Below are 17547 nucleotides of genomic sequence, written 5' to 3'. Positions count from 1 at the left end.
ACACAGAAACACATAAAAAAGAAAGCAAAACACGACCAGTGATACTACATGTAAAAGAAAGTAGGACACTAAACACTACAGAAGTGGCTGGTAACAGCATACATCAGGTTAAACACTGACAAGGGCTGACTATTACTCAAGGACTTACATATACACGTTAATGATGACTAACAAGGGACAGGTGTAACACACAACTAACGAGGGAGGGGCGTGATTCACACATACACACACGGATATGGGGAGGAGTAAGAATAGTAAACAGATACTTCATGTCTCTTACCATATATATTTAACATCTCACAAAGCCACTCTGCCTATTGTGGATAATTTTGACTTCGCCAAAAAGTTCCCTTTAGCAGATGTTTTAATTGCAAATATCTCCAAATTTGTGATCTGGGCAAGTTAAATACCTGCACCATGTGGTTGAAAGATTTTAATGAGTTTTGATCCAAAATGTTTTTTATACCCTTCATAAATCATAAATATCTTCTATCTATACATATTTAATATAACACAGTCAACCCACTCCTTTCACATAATGGGGGATTTTGCAATACATAACTTTGGGTTTAGTGAAATGTTAGAGGATTCAAATAGGGATTACATTTAAACATATTGCTTTATTCCACATCTTTATTCTATAAGTTTAGCAAATTTGAAGCCACAGGGTTTGAACTACTGTACCATGATAATTTTACTGCGACACAGTGTAAAAGTGGCAGTGGGGCTGATGGTGAATTCTGTACCATGGGGGAGACCTTTCAGAGTGGAGTGACCAGTGAGCCAAACATCTAAGGCTAAAGTGTATTAATAAAATAAACTTTTAGGTAGCCCTAGACCACCACTCTCAACAGCTTGCTGTAATTTTCGCATTTCAAATAAACCTCACACAGAGCATCGAATTGTTTAAAATATATCAGAGGAACTTCCAGAGGAAGTGACTGTAGTAGATCATTAATTTTGGGTACACACAGTTCATGTTAAGAATATTAACCTTCCCTCAAAAAAGGATTAAATAATTATAAGAAGCACGGACACTGAATTAACTGGATCAATTACAAATAAAGTATCATCCAAATAAAGCATCAAATTCTGAATTTATATCCACACGGTGATACCAGGACAGAAGGTGAGTGGGGATCCATGACAAGTTCCTCGCGAGAGCTTAAAGTAAATTGAAATATATCCATTAGAGTTTTAGATCAATACTTGGAGCAAAATTAAATTTTTATCCAGTTGGTCCTCTAACATAAATCCACTAATCAAATATGTTTTTCTTTTAGTGCGTTGTTTTTACTTGCCAACACTTGTTAAGAAATAACGGCTATTTCACATGAATCATTTCCATAAAGGCTCCCCCAAATTATTAAACATTTTAAATGCCTCAAACATCATTAAAAGTATTCATTTTGTGTCTGTTGTTGCTGCAATAAATTGTGTTCAAACTGAGACTTTTGAAGTAACATTTACTTCAAAATATCAAATCAGACTAATCGACAGTTTCAGGATAAACAGACCATAGATGTATTTAAAAGATTGTATTTTGGTAACAATGCATCAGGCATCAAAATACAGTAATACATTTAAACAAAAAGTTCCATAAAATAAACGCATTACATCTTATATGTCTGAGATAAAAACACATGGCAGGTTTTTACCCATAAGGCACTGCAAGAGAAGCAGTTGGATTTACAGAGGCACAGAGCAGAAACACCTCATTAATATTCATGAGCAAAATTTTACATGAAACAAGCACAAACACGCATACGTTTAACGATGACAAGAACATTAACCATGACATTAAGATGTTACATCCACAATGACCAACGATCTTGCACACTATGACGAGGGTTTAAATACATATAAACAAATGAGGTGCAGGTGTGGCCACAAATGAGGATCCTCCCACTGCACATGGCGGGCCAAACCACATGACTCGCGGGAGTCGAACGTTCCGTGACATCCAAACTACATATTATACCAAAAGCACCAGTCTGTGTACTCCTTCTCCTCTCCTTTCATTAATGCCTTCATCCTCCCTTTGGAACCATTTATTTTGATACTGATCCTTAAAGGTTTAAAGGTACAAGCATGAAACTTGTCAAATGTTCAGCTTATTACACTCATAAAATAAACGTAGTTAAGCACATATCTGCACTTAATGACAACTCTACTGATTCTAATACAACTCACTGTTTACAGTCTTTACTTTCTAGTTACTTAATGCCTGTTGATTCATCTTGTTATCTATATGCATCTCGGCTCTAACTCTAGTGAACTGATCTTGCCCTTAGACAGATTACTTCACTTAATTACTTCATTTAATAATAGCCAGCTGATAAAAACAGTAAACACCACAGGGTCTGTCAACCTTGCTCAAAACCAAATGACATGAAGCAGGCCTGTTTCCATAATACATGTCTGATTTACTTAATATTGGAGATTGCTTTACCTGGGCAGGCAAACCTTAGCTACTTATTGAGCAGAATGCTTTGAAATTAATGCAGCATTACAGCATTGGGAAAACCAACCACAACAACTGACCATAATCACCAAGACCACAAGAGAACTCTTGAAAATATAACCTGGACAATAAGGGGAGACTCTTAAATAAAAGGCAACTAAAATGTAAAAGATGCTACAGAAAAAAAATACCTGTTTTTCCACGACTTGACACAAAAGTATTTATATGTGCATTAAATTACATCACAGGATCTCATAGTAATATTTACATAAACAGCTTTATATTACATTTTTACATTACATTTACAGTACTGGGCAGATGCTCTTATAGTGACTGATGTATGTTTATCAGTATGACATCATGTGTGCTCTCTGAGGATCAAACCCATGATTCTGGAGATGTATCTTACTGTACCTGCTCTACCAGGTGAGTTCAGGAGTGCTAACGTCATAAAACTCTGATCATGTATGACTGAACATACATTGATCTTTAACCCCTGAATGGTACAGAGAAAGGCAGTGTGGGTACATATGTGTGTGTGTGTGTGTGTGTGTGTGTGTGTGTGAGTGTGTGTATAAGAGAGCGAAGTCATTTATCTTCTCTCAGACTTTCTCATGGTTATTACTGGGAGATCACCTCTGCTCTTCATCTGAGTGGTTTAGTCCATTCATATTAACTCCTCTGTTGTCATGGCTACTGTTCCATTCACTGTACTTCCTTTCTGGAGCTCCTGAATTTTTTTCCTCAGCTGCACAATCACCAGCACTGCTGCCACAAGCCCCGCCCCCGTCAGAGCCAGGAGCACCGTCAACACCGTCACTGTGGAGCTCTGATTGGGACATGGCTGGACTTCTGCAACACACACACAAAGAGACAAAAATGGTCAGAAATTATGAACCACTATTTAAACAGTACAGAGTTATAATTATATGTGTATGTATCAGAGTGAACATGACAGGATCGAGAGGGATTGTGGGATTAATTTACATATTAACACACAGCATAATTACTACAGTGAACAGTGGTATTGGGGGTGAAGTATTTGTAGATTTATTGAGGGTCGTATGTAGAGGGTTGAGCATCAGGAGCAGACAAGGCCAAGCTAAAAAATAAAACATAAGCCACACTAGAAATAAAAATTATTAATTTAGTTGGTTACATTTATTTAGTGCCTTTCTCAAACTCAAGGACGCTTTGCAGGCAGACATCAGCTTTAACACTCAAATCACTCACAGACAGATGAGAAGCAGCAACCAATTTACAAACAGCGTATTCTCCATCAGAAACCAGACCCCTGGGGGACTGAACCAGGTGTAGGAGAACGGGAGGAGATTTAGACCAGGACAGAGCACCAACCATCACTGGACACACACACACACACACATCTATCTTTATCTATATTCATGCACAACTCACATTGATACAGTTTTAGAGTATCCAGTCATCCTAACCTCCATGTTTTTGGGAGGACCCCAGAGGAAACCTACACAGATTCAGGGAGAACACGGAAACTCCACCCAGAGAGGGACTCAGAGGCTGAGAGGCAAACATGCCAACCATCAAGCCCTGCTGCCAAAAACAACCAACTGTCCCAACTGAACACAAACAAAATTAAGTACAATAACCCTCCCTACTCCCAAAAACAAACAAACAGAAGTAAAGAACTGAGCAAATAAAAATGGTGTCAAACTTCCCAACTACGATTCACACAGGACTACTACAATACACTATACACAGAATAATATTTACAACAGTGAACACGACCAGAAAAAGGGGAAGCGATAAGTCAGAATGATTTAACAAGCAGAGGCCCAAAACCACAATAATCGGCAAACAACACTCACTGAACAAACACAAGCAGCCAGAGCAACAGTGGATATGAATCGCAGCCTGTTGCTTCTTCCCAGGCTTCCCCTTATGCGTGCGGTAGAATGAGGCAGCAGCCCAGGACAATTCCAGCACAGGACAGAAGACTTGATCAGGTGGAGGAGGAACATCATGAAGGGGAGGAGCCACAGGATGTAACATAAACGTAAACAAAACACAAATAACCCTACCCATAACGCAAACAGGGTTGTAACACCTTCAAATACCAACACTTCAATTTTTCTGACTCATCACTCAATAACTCATGATTGTTTTGGTATGAGTAAGCAGGTATCACACCAAGTGCCATAAAACATCAGTATCTGGATCCAGGAGTGTCCATGTGAGAATCCACCACAAAGAGTCCAGTGAAAACCAACCAGGTCCACATGCTCTATTGGGGATATGCTTAGATAAACAGGACCTCAACTAAGACCAAGACCTCAAACTATGGCACTCCGTCCACGCTGTTTACATGATCCTAGCATTCATAGTCAAACTAATACTGAACCACTGATGTGCATGTAAACATAGTTACTGATACTATGCACAACCCCGTCCCCAACATAGTAATTCTAGGCAACATTAAAATCACAGTAACCACACTTACCTTCCACAGTAACTGTGTATGTCTGTATAATCTCTTCATGCTTAGTGTCTCTGATGCTGTAAACTCCACTATCAGATGGTGTGGTTCCTTGCAGCTCCACAGCAGAGATGAGCGACACTCTCCGAGTGTATTCAGGTTTACACTTCAGTGAGTGTCCAGCCACTGTGCAGATCTGTCCACTAGAGGGAGCAGCTGCATCTGTGCTGTTATAAATCACCTCCACTGACTCTGATATGAGCAAATCCAGCACCAGAGGTTCACCAGGCTTAATCTGAATTGAAGAATTACAGGCTGTGGAAAAAACAATTAGAAACTTCAATGTAATATACAACTCATTTGACCATGTAACCTCAGAACTGCAAATCTGATATAAACATTTAAACATTACACACAAGCTCCTTCTGTTTTCCCCCACATATCTGATATTTGAAGTTTACAATTCTATGTTCTACTTTATTTACCCCAGATAAATAAAGTTCTCTCTGTCTACATAAATAATGGTTTAGTAACAATAACTAGGTAATCCATTGAGGACACTTACCCTCTATCTGCAGACTCACATCACAGAGCTCTCGACCTTTACAGGCGCAGGTGTACAAGGACCTCTTAGTGTAATCAGCATCAGTGATGGTGAGGGAGAGATCTCCCTTCAGGTACTGATCATGGGACATGTGAAATCCCTCCTCTGACTGGCAAGATGTCTGGTTACACTGAGCCAGTATGTCATGTGGTTTATGATATAAAGTCCATGTGACCAGACCAGAACATGTCTGAGTGCAGGGGAGAGTAGTAGCCTCATGAAGATTCACCTTTACTGAAGGAAAAGAGCCTGGAAGACATTAAGAAAAGAGTTTAAAACATTACAGTGGTGCTTGAAAGTTTGTGAACCCTTTAGAAGTTTCTATATTTCTGCAAATATTTGAACTAAAACTTCATCAGATTGTCAAACAGGTTCTAAAAGATAAAAAGAAACTAATCAAACAAATTAAACCAAATATTAGACTGTCATTTATTTAGAGGAAAATGACCCAATATTACATATCAAGGCAATAAATATCAACTTGTAAACAATATTTATTATTTAGAATGTTATTTATTTTATCTGTCATATCCATGCATGATACAGCATATGTATCTATATATAATTATACATATATAATACATCCCACATTAAATAATTCCCTACACAGCTGAACCACAGTAGCTTTTAATGAAAAAATATCAGATTGGTATTGATATCAGGCGACATTCAAAAGCAAGACATCGGTATCAGATCAGTGGAGAAAAACTGGTATCGTGCTCTCTCTATAAATACAGCAAAACAAAAAATAATCAACCCATTCACTTATCTACTTAAATATTCTTGGTTACTCAAAGATGCATTTCTAAGTAAGAGCAGAACTGACTTATACTGCTCATTAGTACGGCTGCAGAGACATCTGTGTCTTCTATGTCTGTGTCTACATGACCATTCTGGTGATCTTTTAATTAAAGGGTTCTGAAATGCAAGTCTATTAGCAAAATGACAGGGAATCTGTCCAATTAAATTCATAAATTAAATAAATTTTGACTCTGGGGGCGGGCCTATAGCAGCCTGGCCCTTCTCCGTGTTGTGAAGAAGGGACTATGACATTATTAATAAAACATTACTGTCTATGTACATGCTACCTTAGCCAGCTGACTATCAATTTTATGTAATATAAAGATGATTAAATAATACATAAAGGTCAAGCAAGTTCAATAGTTCAGTTAACACACCAAAATCAAAGATGAAATTCTGATGACCTAAGAGAACCTGTTTTGACCACTTACCAGCTATGACTCTCAGCAGCTGTAACAGCAAAACACAGTGACATCTGCTGCAGGACAGCATGACTGAGGAGACAAAAGAGAACCCAGTCAGTACTGTACAGAGGAGACAGGAGAGCCCAGTCAGTACTGTACAGAGGAGACAGGAGAACCCAGTCAGTACTGTAGAGAGGAAACAGGAGGGCCCAGTCAGTACTGTACAGAGGAGACAGGAGGGCCCAGTCAGTACTGTACAGAGGAGACAGGAGGGCCCAGTCAGTACTGTACAGAGGAGACAGGAGGGCCCAGTCAGTACTGTACAGAGGAGACAGGAGAGCCCAGTCAGTACTGTACAGGTAGGAGCAGAGTGATCACTATTAGGAAAAAAGTCAATAATTTACAGTACCCTGATTACAGCACCTGCTATAAAAAATAAACAGGAGTAAACTACTAAACAATATTAGAAACAGGACTAAAGCACCATCTATCCCACAGTAGAAACGGGACTAAACCCCACTACACCTCAGCAGCACAGTAATCCTCCTTTACCAGAGGGGGTTAGTCCAGGGTCCAGAACATCACAGTCCTGCCTGCCTGTACGTTGTGTCACTTTAGTTCCCTTATTCCCAGCAGTCATGCTGTGTTTAATATTTCTGGCAACACTAAACTACTAATCAGACGGGACTCATTTTCCAGTCATGTGTACGTAAAGCAACTTTACCAGAAGATCTCTAGAGTGACAGACTCGCACACAGGAGCAGAAACCTCAGCATAAATTACAGACATTTCTGTGTAACGCTGCTGGCCCGAATGCGCAGGGCAGGACATTTATTAACATTAAACACATACAACAAAGGTGGCACTCACACAACACTAACGATAAACATGAGACACTTAACATTAAACTAAGAACACATTAACACGTGACTACACAAACTAACGTTACGGCTCAGAGAGCGACATTAACACAAACGTAGTGAGAAGGAGCTACAGGCCGCGCACACTGACAGTTTAAACAGACATTCAACATTAAACCCTGTGCACGTGTGCGTAATCCCGGGGGGCGTGGTTACAAGCACGGCTGGGAATCCCCTGCACGCAGCAGGCTGTACCACGTGACTCGTGGGGATCTGGATCTGTTACCGTCTCACTACTACACCCACGTGTGATACGTTGCTTTAGCGGGTCGCAACCTCTTAACACACATGAGGTTCTGAACCCCGGTTCTGGGGTCATCGGCCTGCAGTTTCCCATCTGATGCAGCTCATGAAAGACTTGATGAGCCAGAAAACCTGAAACTGTCCGCCAGTGGGTGCAGTTACCAGCCTTAAATGTACATGACAAACATGGTAGTAAACCTGAAATAGATCAATGTAAGTCAGCGCGGTGCCTCCAGAAATGTGTCTACTACTATGCTGATAGTAATAAATCATTTTAAACCCTCTCGTGATTAAGGACCCGAATGATTCACAGGTTAGTAAATACTCCAAATGACTAATTTTTTTTTAAAGCGTTTATCCCTGCACAAAGGAAAGCAATCGCGAAATAACAGAAGCAAATCACAAACAACGAAAACCGATTAAAATCTATTAACGTCAAGACAAGCGGCGGAAAAAACTCAACGCGAAAAAAATACCAATATTTATATTTCGCTTACCCTCAGAGGCTTCAGTTGCAAATCAACCAATTAAATAAACACGGAAAATATACGCTCAATCATAAATAGTCAATACAGCAAACATGAACCAGAGTTTGGCTAAATCCAGCGTAGTACGGGGTATGGCGTTGTATATCGTTGTGCAAAATGACGTGCCTGAGACACACGGAGCTGGTTGTTCCGATACTCACAAGTCCATGACTCATATGGAGAAGAGCCGTAGCGCCACAACAAGCACCTACTCGCGTCTCCTCTCAGCTTCTCACACAAGTGCGATGATCTTTGTTAAGACTCTGGTCCTCCTCATCCATCCACACAGCAGCAGCGTGGAGAGTTCAGTCTTCGCTGAGAAGCAGCCAGTTCAGCGGTACAGTCTGGAGCTGGAGCTCCTCCACCGCATACGGCCAACTCTCCTCACAGAACCGAAACACACAGACAATGCCTACCGAAGAGAGAATATACTTTCACGCTAACAAACACTGTTAGACTTGAAAGAAAAATGGGAAAAGTTACAGTTTTGGCCTATATGCAGCGTATATTAAGTGTCCAGCAACCGAAACTTAAGTGGAAAAATTGCCGATGTGTCGCTCCCGCAAGAACGCCCCAGTCTGGTCCCGCCTCCTAATCACTGATTGGTCAGCGACAACGTCGCTCAATCCTAGCAGCCATCTGATTGCTCGCCTTGGTGAGAGACTGGCCGTGCCAGCAAGAAAACCGGCGCGAAACTCGAAAAGAGTTTAGAGTTTTTAACACTCAGTACAACAATAATAAACAAATACACAGTAAACAATATGGAATTCCTTCCCTTTTTTAGGGTCTTTACACGTGGATTTGTGTCCGTGCCTGAGTCGGGCTACAATGATCAAATGACCACAGAGCAGCCTGGAAATAGTGAAAAAAAGGGCGTTATGGAGTCTGAACACTGAACTCTTGCCAACAAATAAGGTAGACTATTTTAAAAGAACACTTCAACAAGAATAAAGAAAAAGTTATACATTGATGGCATTATATCAGTTCTGTTAAAGCTGTTCACAATTTAGAAATTAAATTTAAAATATATCAAATATTTTTGCTCTTAAATGTGACTTAGTAAGTTGTGTTCTGGGTGCAATCTAAATGTATTCTGAATATATTACTGTTTTATGTATTGTAATAGAATACATCACATTATTCAGCCATCAAGGTATTCTGCCAAAGCCTGGATGTATGTACCCACATCAGCAATGAGATTTTGAAGACATGCACAACAATCTATTTAGTTTCATCAGTTGCTTTTATTGAAACAACAAATGTCATGTTTTTAATGCGATGGAACAGTTTTAAAAGCTGGAAATTGGCAGAGTGCCGCTGTCCGGTACCTAGGAACCAAGGTAGTACGCGCAAGTCAACCAACTAACTACCTAACTACCTAATTGAATAAATAAATAAAGCTACCTTGCCAACCAGATGCACAAAGCACTTTGATGTTTTGACCACCAGATGCAGCTATTGTGCACTGTATCATGAAGCTGTGAGTAATGAACCTTTTTTTAATACAATTAGGAAAAAGCGCCAGTGCGTTTGCCATCAATACTTAACTCACTGTGCAAAGCAGCGTTCCTGGGTCCAGCAAAAATCTTCTAAAGCAAAAATCTTGTATACCATGTTACTAATGCTACTATTATTATAATTTTAAATCACTATATGAGATAATGAGACACTATGAAATACATGTATGTGTGCTCTGCTCCTAACCAGAGACATAATACAATAAAGACTTGGTCCTAACTCAATTAAACACACTAGCTAACTTCCTCCCACCACCCATGAGTTTAGAATCATCAGAACCTGGGCATAATCTAATAACCAATCAAAACATACATGTTCTCTAGTCTGCTTACATGTCTGTTTTTGGGACCTGGGTTAATAGTATGACCAGATAAACACTGAATACTGAAACAAGAAATACTCTGTGGTGTTACTTTCGAGGGACCTTGGTTATCTTTGTGTGTGACAGGACATGTGGAAAAGCTGCTCACGGGTGTTAGAGGTGTGCTGATCACATGGGACGTTAACATCTACTTCTGGTCTGTTCTTTAATTGTTTACTGGGTCCAGTTGAACTGTGCCAGGTCTCTCAGTACACATTTATTGCCTTTGTACACTTGGTCATGAGTATCTGTAAATGCATTACTGTAACGTTTCTGGCCCAAGTACCGCAGGGCACGGGGCAGGATGTACAGACTTCCTCGACAGTGCAGAACATTTATTGACATTAAATATGTAAGACAAAAGGTGGCACTCACATTCAACATTTACGATGAACATGACTATACAATTAACATTAAACGGAGAATACATACACTTTAACACAGGACTATACAAACTAACGTTACAGCTACAAAGATCTAATTGAACACACACGTAGCGACAATGACCAACAAAGGGACACACGGACAGGAGTTTAAATAGACACATTGACACTTAACAATAAACCCTGTGTATGTAATCCCGAAGTGGTGTGGTTACAAAACATTTATTCACAGTACGTGTGGATCCCCCTGCATGCGGCGGGCCTCACCACGTGACTTATGGGTGAGTAGCAGTCTGTGACAATAATGCTCACAGAAACCAAGTATATACATGAAAAACTGTAAACAATTTCACAGTTTCTCCTTTAAACAACAAGAAGAAAGGAAATAAATATATACAGTACTTATACATACATACACATATAACATCATATACACATTCCTTTCCACACAGGACTACATGTAGATAATGTTTATTAGTCTATTTTATGGTGGTGTGTAAGTGTGTCTAAAGGACAGCTTAGTTTCCTGATCTAATTAGTTGTGTGTTCATGATTAGGCAGGTCTGGCTATAAGGTTTTTGTTAACTAGAATTAATGAAGGTTCATTACTGAATCTATTTCAGCACCCAGTAATGTTTGTGGTTCACAGTGGTCATTTATATTTCATCTGTTTAACTCTCTCTTACATGACAATCACATATAAACAGTTAAAAACTGAGTGGCAGTGTGGAATGGGTGATGAATACAGTGGTAACCACAGAACTGTTCAGTAAATGACCTGTACACATGTAAGTGAGCGGTAAGGAGACGGACGCGAGAGCAGAGAAGAACGAGATTTATTACGGGCAAATCCAAAATCAGAGTCATTGTAGCAGTCCAGGGTGATGGAGCCAACACGGAGAGTACGTGGATACATGAGCAAACAAATAAAACACAAACAGGGGAAGCAGGCTATAACAAAGGCTAAGAAACACAAAGGCATGGAGTACAAACTTAAATACATGCATATACAGGCTTTCAAAACCATTCACCAGACGCAATGAAGCCTAACAACCACCATGAACACACAAATGCCATGAACAGACAAGACAAGAGCAAGAAGACAGGGTTTAAATACATGAACTAAACGAGGGACAGGTGTGGAAAATCAAACGAGGGGCGGAGAAAACGAAACTACGGAATGGAACTAAAATACACAAGATGGAAAACATGGAACACAGAAGCTGGGAGGGACTAGCCGTGACAACATGTTGCTATGGTAACTGGGTTTCTTTTTTTGGAGGGGAATTTATTGGTGTAGAATCATAGCTGAGGAATGGATCCTAGACCTCTGTACGAGACCTCACCATGTCAGTTGTTTATCATGAAGCACAGGGTGAAGTAGTGGTCGACCGATTCATTGGCCAATTAAATGTCTTTTTTATAATCGCACTGGCATTGTTCTTTCCCTTCCTGCCGTCGACTGAGAAGGTTGGGTGGGGGGTGAGAGGTGGGTCTTCTTTATTTATTTATTTTTTATTACCTGTGGAGATTTTTATTTAAAATAAGTGCCCTGCTGACAGAGTACAGATATACTTAAGCAAACAGTGCAGAAAATAACCGTCATAAATGTTCATTTAAGTTCTCAATTGGTACCATTTTTTAATGAAATAACCCCCCCCCCACACACACATACACAAACACACACACACACACACACACACACACACACACACACACACACACACACACATATATATATATATACACACAGCTCCAGAAAAGAAATAAGAGACCACTACAAAATTAACAGTTTCTCTAGTTTTACAGTTGATGGGTATGTGTTTGACCAGGCTGAGCAGTTTTGTTTTATTCTATAAACTACTGGCAACATTTCTTCCAAATTCCAGATAAATATATTGTATTTTAGAGCATGATTTTTTGATGAAAATGACTAATGACTAACTACATACATAGAATATATATATATATATATATATATATATATATATATATATATATATATATAATATATATATATATATATATTTATCGGTATATATATATATTTTTTTTTTTCTCTATGCACCCCTGGTTCTCTTCCTCAGTTTGGACAGAGCACTCTCCACCATTTCACTGCGTGTTATACTGTGTATGACTATGTATGTGACGAATAAACCGAACTTGAACTTGAACTTGAACTTGAACTAATGGTCAAAATAACAAAACAGTTACAGAAATTTCAGACCACAAATAATGTAAAGAAAACAAGCTCATATTCATTTATAAACAACACAGTACTAATATATCAACTTAGGATGAGTCAAGAAATCAATATTTGGTGGAATAACCCTGATTTTTAATCACAGCTTTCATGCATCTTGGCATGCTTTCCACCAGTCTTTCACATTGCTGTTGGATAACTTTTTGCCACTCCTGGCAAAGAAATTCCAGGAGCTCGGCTTTGTTTGATGGCTTGTGACCATCCATCTTCCTCTTGATCACATTCCAGAGGTTTTCAATGGGGTTCAGGTCTGGAGATTGGGTTGACCATGATAGGCTCTTGATCTGGTGGTACATCATCCACACTTTGATTGACCTGGCTGTGTGACATGGAGCATTGCCCTGCTGAAAAAAGCAATCATCAGGGTTGGGGAGTATTATCAGAGCAGAAGGAAGCAAGTTTCTTCCAGCACAGTTTGGTAAGTGGCCTGATTTATGTGTGCTTCACAAAGAGAAATCTGCCCGATTCCAGCCTTGCTGAAACACCCCCAGACCATCACCGATCCTGCACCAAATTTCACAGCGGGTGCAAGACACTCTGGCTTGTGGGCTTCTCCAGGTCTCCATTTAACCATTACATGACCAGATGTTGGACAAAGCTGAAAATTGCACTCATCAGAGAAGATGACCTTACTCCAGTCCTCTAAAGTCCAATCCTTATGGACTTTTGCAAACTTCAGTCTGGTTCTTCTTTGCTTCTCATTGACGAAGAGCTTTTTTCTAGCTTTGCATGACTTCAGCCCTGCACCCAGAAGCCTGTTTTGAACCGTCCTCGCTGTGCAATTCACCCCAGCTGCTGTGTGCCATTCATTTTGTAGGTCACTTGACGTCATCTTACGGGTGTTAAGTGACATTTGAATGAGGTGGCGATTATCATGGTCGGTAGAGAGTCGTTTTGACCTCTGCCAGTCTGGAGCTGTTGTTGTGCCATGTGTTTGCTGCTGGACTGTGTACTTGTGAACCACAGTTTTTGAAATTTTCAAGATAGAAGCAACCTGATGCTCACTGTATCCCTCTGCCAGTAAAGCTTTCCTCATTAAGAAACTTTCTTTTCAACTCTTTTGTTATGGTTTGTGGCTGTATTTTGACTATACTTATTTTTGGGTAGTCCTAGCACTGCTTTTCCCATCCACCTGGTTCTATAACAAGAGAATAGTGATAACAGCAGCAGTGGTTTTTATCCTGTTGCTTGTTAGAACAGGATTTTGTTAAGGTGATCACCTATTCAGCATCTTATTAAGTAGAATGAGGTGTGTCTGTGAAGGATTTCAACAAACACTTGAATGGAAGGGCTGCGGTACATGTGGAGATGCTGATTTAAGAAAAAATTGGAGTGGTCTCTTATTTTTTTCTGGAGCTGTATATTGTCCAGTTAAAGCGCTGCTTTCTTTTCATCCAATAGGATGGACAATTTGTCAGTGTTCAATAGATACTTAGAGTTGGGGTCAGTCGTCTCAAATTTTGTAAAGTAAATTTGTTGTGTTTGACTGAAGGTTTCACATTCAGTGAGAAAGTGCAGCTCTGTCTCTACAGTGTCATTTTTACACTGCTGACAGAGTCTCTGCTCTTCTGCAGACTGCATGACTTATATTGGCTGGTCTGGATGGGCAGGCTGTGTTCCCTGAGTCTGTACTTTGTCAACGGGTTTAAATACATGAAACACAAAACTAGAAACGAGGGACAGCTGTAAGCAATCAAGGTGAGGACAAAACGAAACTATAGAACGGAACTAAACACATGACAGGGAAAACACGGAAGATGGGAGGGACTGATCGTAACAATAATCCTTTTTTGAATTTGGAGTAATAGTGTAAATTGGCCTAATTCAGCTCTACAGGCATTATTTGTTGTTTTCCTGTGCACTTTCAGGATATTTTTACAGAATTCAGAGTACATAATTTCAGATGGGTGTTTGTTCCATTGTGAGTGGCCCTCACACTTCACAACCATACAGCAGAATTGGTTGTATGATGGACTGGAATATTTTGAGACAAATTTGAATTGGTGTTTGATTGTGAATTTGACATTTGATTGCATAGAACGTCCTGCGTGCTTTCTCTCTCAGTTGACTGTGCTGGATTGAAGTTTCCAGATGAACTAATCTTTAATCCTGAGTAATTGTAATTTGTACAGGTTTCTAGTGTTTGTGTCCATATTGTGAAACTTGGTGTGTTTGAGATCTGGCTCTTCTTTGAAAATGATTTTGGTCTTTTTCAGGAATTTTTTACTTGTGTGTTTAATCATTTTATTTCAAATGCCATCAGGCACACTTGCTTTTTTTGGTTTTAAGTGTAGAAATTTGATTTCTAAGTCTAAGGGATTCTAGAAGTCTTTTATTGGTAGTTCTAATATATAACATTTTTTAGTTATATGCTTTTGTTCAGGTCTTGTATTTTTTGAGTAATTGATTGTAAAGAGATTTAATATGTTATCCATTTGTCACTGTTTTGAAAAGCCGATTCTTCTGATTTAGATTTATTAAGAGTGTTGAAGAAATGTGTCTAAAAATGTTTGAATTTCTTGAGAGCTGATTGCTTTCTGAAACTCTTCTGTGCTGTTTTGGGCCCATCTGTATGGTCTCCTGGTATTAAAGAGCTTACTGGTCTGTGTGGGTGCAGCACTGCTAGTCTCTGTCTTATTAATGAACACAGTGATTTGGCTGTGATCAGACAGAGGGGTTAGTAGCTTTACAGTGAATGTACTGAGAGAGAAAGGATCTAAATCTGTATAGATCACACCAGGAGTTGGAAAATATTTACTTAGATGGTTCCCCTCATGTAGAAGAAGAGGCTGTATTGGGTCTCGAGGGGCCACTGTCACTGGTGGAGTTGCAGGTTCCCCTTCAGAGCATGGAGGGTGGGAAAGCCCCAGATATTGATGGACTGCCAGTGGAGTTTTATGAATCATTCTGGTCTGTGGGTGGAGAGGATGTGCTGAACAATGACAGTCTCACAAAAGAAAGCACTTTTTATTTGTGGGTATAATTACACACAGAAGAAGAAAGCACAATGTCAACTTCTGAATTTAATAAGATGGCAGTGTGGCTCAGTAGGAAGTGTTTGAGGGTCAGAGTGACAGTAGCATTGTAAAGGTGGTGAAGAGTCATATAGTGTTAGATTTAAGTTTTATTCTGCTATGAATGATATAACTACTTTTGAAAATATTTGGGGTTACAGTGATATTTTGTGAAAGATGAGGGAGTGTTTTTTGGTGTTTCTTTAAATGTTCTTTTTCCTTTTTGAAACTGTATGTTGTGTTTGCATGTACTTGTATATAATTGTTTAATAAAGTTTATTGAGAAATCTCAAAATTTCTCTCTCCCCCTTCTCCATCTGGAGTCCAGGTCTCGGGAGAGAGAGAGAGAGAGAGAGAGAGAGAGAGAGAGAGAGAGAGAGAGAGAGAGAGAGAGAGAGAGAGAGAGAGAGAGGCAACCCAGACTCCAGACTGAGGGAGAGAGAGAAATAGAGGGAGAGACAGAAAGAGGGTGAGCCACATGGGGACCCAAACTCCAGATGGAAAGAGAGAGAGAGAGAGAGACAGAGAGAGAGAGAGAGAGAGAGAGAGAGAGAGGGAGGGCCGCACGGGACTACGGATGTAGGGAGAGAGAGGGAGGGGACCAGGACTCCAGATGGAGAAGTGGAGACTCTCTCCCTCCATTCAGAGTCTGTCCCAGTGTGGCCCTCCTCCCCCCCCCCCTCTCTCTCTCTCTCCCTCCCTCTCTCCCTCTCTCTCTCTCTCTCTCTCTCTCTCTCTCTCTCTCTCTCTCTCCCTCCATCAGCAGTCTGGGTCCCAGTGTGCATCTCCCTCTCTTGCCAAAGCTTTGATAAAGACATTAACACTAACAGCAGATGACAACAATATTATAACCGCTTACAATATTAGTAACAACAACAATAATAATATAACTACAACACACCCAATACCAATACTAATAATAATTATTATTATTATAATAATACCAATAATAATAATACCAATAATAATAATAATAATTATTATTATTATAATAATACCAATAATAATAATAATAATTATAATAATACCAATAATAATAATAATAATAATACCAATGCCAATAATAATAATTATTATTATAATAATGCCAATAATAATAATAATACCGATACCAAAAATAATAATAACTCTAATCATAATAATAATAATAATAATACCAATAATAATAATAATAATACCAATACCAATAATGATAAAAATAATAACAATACCAATAATAATAATAATAATAATAATAATAATAATAATAATGTCTCAGTGTCTCTGGTATGTGACTTGGTCAGTCACTGTCCCTCAGACTGTGGCAGGAGTGAACGTACAGCGCTGCCAGTGTGCTGACCTCTTTATGTTCACCAACAACATACGGCAGCTTCTCCTCATCAGGGAGGTTTTTAAACTCAGGGAATATGTGGCTAATTTTCTTAAAGAATTTAGTTCTAATCTGTCTAAATGTTGTACATTCATTCAGAAAGTTCAGCTTTGTCTGGGTCTTATAGTCCTGGCACTGCTGACACAGTCTCTGCTCTTCAGGTAAACAGGACTGTTTATGTCTGCTGGTCTCTATGGCCAGGCGGTGGTCACTGAGTCTGTACT

The 17547-nt window shown here is 39.4% G+C and overlaps 1 protein-coding gene across 8 annotated transcripts; it reads right to left on the bottom strand.

The window, feature by feature from the left end:
* Positions 1–1451: 1451 nt before the first annotated feature.
* LOC145657066 (uncharacterized) lies at positions 1452–8976 on the bottom strand. 8 transcript variants are annotated; one of them, XM_081711534.1, is made up of 6 exons: positions 8386–8976; positions 6753–6815; positions 5482–5769; positions 4941–5231; positions 4309–4437; positions 1452–3316 (listed from the first exon to the last, which is right to left on the bottom strand). In XM_081711534.1, exons 2-6 carry the CDS (start codon positions 6811–6813, stop codon positions 3132–3134), a joined length of 954 nt encoding a protein of 317 aa, XP_081567660.1. In that variant the 5' UTR covers positions 6814–6815; positions 8386–8976; the 3' UTR covers positions 1452–3131. The 8 variants fall into 8 exon arrangements, 6 of the variants coding, with proteins under 6 accessions (XP_081567660.1, XP_081567657.1, XP_081567664.1 ...); XM_081711531.1 differs by having other exon boundaries at positions 8577–8976; XM_081711538.1 differs by having other exon boundaries at positions 1452–3313; positions 8577–8976.
* Positions 8977–17547: the final 8571 nt, after the last annotated feature.

This window comes from Electrophorus electricus, chromosome 1 (assembly GCF_041902795.1).
Source record: "Electrophorus electricus isolate QZ-2024a chromosome 1, ASM4190279v1, whole genome shotgun sequence".
NCBI classification, from domain to species: domain Eukaryota; kingdom Metazoa; phylum Chordata; class Actinopteri; order Gymnotiformes; family Gymnotidae; genus Electrophorus; species Electrophorus electricus.
Note: the sequence above shows the minus strand (reverse complement) of the source record. Positions and strands in the feature narration are given on the sequence as shown.